The 4,719-nt window shown below is 43.3% G+C and overlaps 1 protein-coding gene across 1 annotated transcript; it reads right to left on the bottom strand.

Annotated features, from left to right (window-relative positions):
• Window positions 1-699: 699 nt before the first annotated feature.
• Window positions 700-4,383, bottom strand: LOC113405750 (interstitial collagenase-like; the record flags this gene model as incomplete). Its single annotated transcript, XM_026646998.1, has 4 exons — window positions 700-803; window positions 995-1,098; window positions 3,498-3,657; window positions 4,250-4,383. Coding segments are annotated over 4 exons (502 nt in total), but the record flags the coding sequence as incomplete, so codon positions are not given.
• Between the last annotated feature and the right edge of the window lie 336 nt (window positions 4,384-4,719).

The raw sequence follows: 4,719 nt of genomic DNA, 5'->3' as shown, positions 1-4,719 counted from the left end.
CCTGTGCAAAATAGCTCACATAGTCGAGATGTGCTTTAGGAGTAAACATACCAGAGCACAATGAACTTCCACATGGTCACAGTGTCCAGCATAACACTGACTGTCAAGGTCCTAGATGGTCATAGCTGTCTTAGAACTATCAACTCTTATGAAGCAGGGAGTGAACGTCTAGTGCTGTGCTTCTATCTTCTTCTTCTTCTTCTAATGTCTTTCCCCTTGCTTCTACCCTGGAGCTGCCCACTTACTTCTGCCTCCCGCTCTGCCTCTCCTCTACAGCTAGTGCAGTCTCTTAAAGTCATCATATTGTCTGAAAGGCTGAGCTGGGAGTTCAGCCTGCAGGGCAACTAAATTAAATTCACTGGTCCCTTCTCTAGTGCGGCTGACCAGAAAGACCAGGAGTCTGGACCAAAAGAACCCAAGACTGTTATATACACAAACATAAAATAGCTTTATTGCTGAGTGACAGATTAATAAATAGCCTAAATACAATACTAAGATAAGTTAAAACTATATATTACATTTAACATTTCTCTGTTATTTAAAATAATATTTATCAGGGATCACAGCTCTTATGTGACTCAGACATAAAGTAAAAGATAAATAACACTGATTAGAAACAAAAAATTGATGAAAAGCCATCTCTGGTGCATACAAAATTGGGTTCTGTTTCCTTTGCACCATCACCTTGTGTGTCTGCTCTTATTTGCAGTCAAACCAACTATTGCTCTGCATTTCACGAATAACTTTCTTGGACTTGGTGTCTATCTCATACTGCTTTGATCCATGGAAAAAATAGAAATTTCCTAGAAATAAAAACAAAATGAATAATTACTTTGTACAAATGTATATTCACTCTCTTTCCACAAACAATGCTGGAAATTAAAATGTGTACACATAAAGAAACACCCTTACTAATGTCTGTAATGATTCTTGAATCTATGGAAATGCACATTTTCCAGTATATTCAACTATCAAAGTATTTTTTTCTATTTACCTTTTTCCTGAAAAGCAGCATCAACCTTATTGCCAATTCTTGGAAAGTCAACTGATATGCGTCTTGGATAACCCTTTTCCATGGATTCGGTGACTTCATCATAACTGAATGAAGAAATGAAATGAAAATAATACATAAGCATGGGATATTTAATATTGAATCCAACTGACCTTTACAACAAGTAAGTCCTGCCCTTAGCTAAAACTCACTAACCATGAGCTACTGTAAACTCATTGAATTGTATAAATCCTTACTATATGAATACTTTCACCTTTACTAATCTATGCACAGTTGACCGTAGCTATTCTGACTAAATAGTTTGTTTTTCCTACTTGATAGCTGTAGGAGGAGTGGTATGGGGCCCAAGTGTGCAACCTTGACATCTGGGCCCTCATCCTGCAAAGACATTTCTGTACCTGTCTTGCTTTGTGCTTATGAGTTGTTAATGGGACTAGTCACCTGAGTGAAGCTAAGCATACGCATAAGACTTTGCAGGATGGGGCCTTGGTGAGCACTTAGTTATGTGATAGTCTCACCCAAGAAGAAACAGGGGTGTGTTTTTTTGTGAGGGGGAGTGGTTACAAAACCTGTCCATTTGTAGAAATATTTTCTTCATTTAATTTTAGAAAATGATTGAGTAAAGTTCCCCACTGCACGGGACAGCAGCAGTGCTGTAAAGGCCAGCCTTGCCCCAGCCCTGATCGGGTAGGGGTTGAAATAAGAGGAAGATCTGGTCTTTCCACCCTCACACAGCTATTGGTGGCTATACAGCTGATAGGAAATCCCACCTGCTACTGTAACACCAACAGGCCCCAGTCATCAGAATCAAACCTGGGACCTCTGGAGCTAAATGCATGAGCCTCTACTACATGAGCTAAAAGCCATATGGCCATTAGCTAAGGCCATAGAGCAAACTCATTAATCTCTCTCTAAGTGGTGTCAGTGCTACTTGATGGGACAGAACACCACACCCAGGAGATGTGTGGGTTACACTACCAGCTCTCCTAACCCTGGAGGCGGGGCATACCACTTGGGGGAGGCAGCTCATGGTAGGCATGAGCTGCAGGGACACCGCAGGCACAAATAGAGAACTAAGTCAGGGCCGGGAGATGGGCACAGGGAGCTGCCAAAACATGGGGTCCCTACAGGCCTGCATCGCACACAAGAATCAGCCAATGCTGAAAAGGAGGGGGGTACCTTAAACTTGGACTAAGGACAGAGACCCGAAGGGCAGTTGAGATTTTTACTGATGGATTTATGATGCACTCCTATTAACTGTTCTTTGCAATGACACCGGGGCTCAGCCTGTGCTAATAAAGGTGCTGGGATGGAACTCTGCAGTAGAGCATTGGTCACAAGAACGAGAAGACAAAAATGACTAGACACAAAAGTGAAAGTGACGTGTCTATTTCCATTGACCCAAGTGACAGAAGGGCAAGGAAAACAGATTTAAATGGCTGTGCTAAGCTCTGTACAAACCTGTAACACAAAGCCAGTCCCTGTCCAAATTACACTATTATACTATAATGAACTGGCCACTGTGTTGGTGTACCCTACCTTCTGCAGGATAGAATTGGATATGTTCACCTATGCTATAGGAACATACTACAGTAAAAGCTCTGTTATTTGGCCTTGTACCAGCCGGAAAGATCTATAAACTGACATTTCTAATCTTCACCGGAAGTCCAGTTTATAGTCCAGTTGGCACGGGCCAGCAGGCTCCATACCTGGCTCCGCGTGGTTCTCTGGAAACGGAGACATATCCCTGCTGCTCCTAGGTGGAGGAACAGCCACGAGGGGTCGGCATGCGGGAGAGGGGATGGGCATGGGCTCTGGGAGGGAGTGTGGGTTCAGGAGGGGGCTCTGTGCAGGGGGTTGGAGCACGGGAGGGGGTGCAGGGTGACGGATCCAGGATGCGCTCACCTTGGGGGGCTTGCTGCAAGCAGCGACCTGTCCCTATTTTTCCTAGGTAGAGGCGCGGCTAGGTGGCTCTGTGTGCTGCCTCCTCCCACATGTACCACCCCCACAGCTCCCACTGGCCGTGGTTCCTGGCCAATGGGAGCTGTGGAGCCAGTGCTCGGGGTAGGGCGGCGGCAGAGCATGGAGCTGCCAGCTGTGCCTCCCCCTACGAACAGCAGAGACAGGTTGCTGCTTGTAGGGAGCTGCCCATACCCCCTCCTGCACCCAAACTCCTTCCCTCTTAGTTAACCGGAATCTTTCACTTACCGGCACCCCCCATTCCCCTGACATGCCCGATAAAAAAGCTTTTACTGTACTAGCAGCAAATGGAAAATGTTCTTTAACTCGAGTGTTTTAAGGAAAAGGAAGATCTGAGTTCTATCTTTGTTGTCATTGAAATTCAGCTTAATAATGGGGTGTGCAATATACCAGTCATGAAATCCTACTCAAGGGAGCCACAGATTTGTCATAATTCCAAATGTAAAGGCTTAATAAGGCTTTAAATAAACTGCATGGATTATTTGCTGGGAGAATTTAATCTTACCTCCAATACTTGTCACCTACAAAGAAGTACGTTTTTTTTGTATTCTCATCATAAACAGCAGCATCAATTGTCTTAACATATCTTGGAAAGCCCAGGGTGTGGATGTTCCTAGGAAAACCTGGATGTACAGAGTATCCACTGACAACCCAGTATTGGTTGCCTGTCAAGAAAAACAAGATAGAAAAGCTTGATAGGGACTTCTGATGAGCTTAAGCAGTATTTAATTACAGTCGTGGAGCTTCCCCAAGGAAACTTTTCTGTTCCCTGAGGGGTGTATTCCATTGATAGCATTGAATTTGAAGACACTCCTTTCTTGCAAGGCAGCTGGAATGTTTAAGTTTTCAGGACACTTGGATTTTTTGCTTTATAAATTCATTAGAGTAGTTAAAAAAAACCATTTCCCCCCCATGGGAGCTGGGATTGTTCAGCACCTCTGGAAATCAGGCCACTTAGTTAGGTGCCTAAATATGAATTTAGCTGACTAAATGTAAGCACTCCATTTTATATAACCGATCCTCTCACCTGCCTTAAGCACATCATTTAACTTCACTCTCAGTTTTCCTCTCAGTTATGAAATAGGCATAATATCTTATTTCACAGGACTGTTGTGAGGTTTAATTAGTTAATGACTGTGAAACTGCACTTTGAAGTGAAAAGTTATGTAAGTGCTAGGTGGTGGTGGTTATTAATAATAATAATTGCTTCTTCATTTCCACATGTAAGAAGAATGTCTAGAAATTCAATAGAAATACCTTTAAAAAGAAACACTTGATCCTTTTTGTCAATTTCATAAGCAGCTTCAAAGCCAGATGGTAGGGTTGGCCAGAAGGAAGAAATTAAATCTTGCTCAATACCTGGGAAATAAGGACTCTTGCGCCAGATGTACCTGATTGAAAAGACAAGTTGCTTGTTTATATAATCATATTTTATCATTAATTCATGAGATCGTCAACAGGAAAATTTAATAAAAATCCCTACTACATGAGCTGTACATTTGTTCCTTAGTTGCAGGTGGTGGGACATGCCCCCAACCCACAGATCATGTCCCCTTGGAGATGCAATGCCCATTTCTTAGTGCCCTCTTCAGCGCTACAGAGAAATCCTGTCCTATTTCTTTGCACTGTGGTTCTTCCACCCTGCCCTTTTACCTCACCCTTTCCCTCCCATTCCTTCGGTCCCCAGTAAGGCACAGGGAAGAGCTGAAACCTATCTGTAACGCTGT

Source organism: Terrapene carolina, unplaced genomic scaffold (genome assembly GCF_002925995.2).
Source record: "Terrapene carolina triunguis isolate 2854851 unplaced genomic scaffold, T_m_triunguis-2.0 Scaffold50590, whole genome shotgun sequence".
In the NCBI taxonomy this organism is placed as follows: domain Eukaryota; kingdom Metazoa; phylum Chordata; order Testudines; family Emydidae; genus Terrapene; species Terrapene triunguis.
This window is presented reverse-complemented; position numbering and strand designations above follow the sequence as displayed.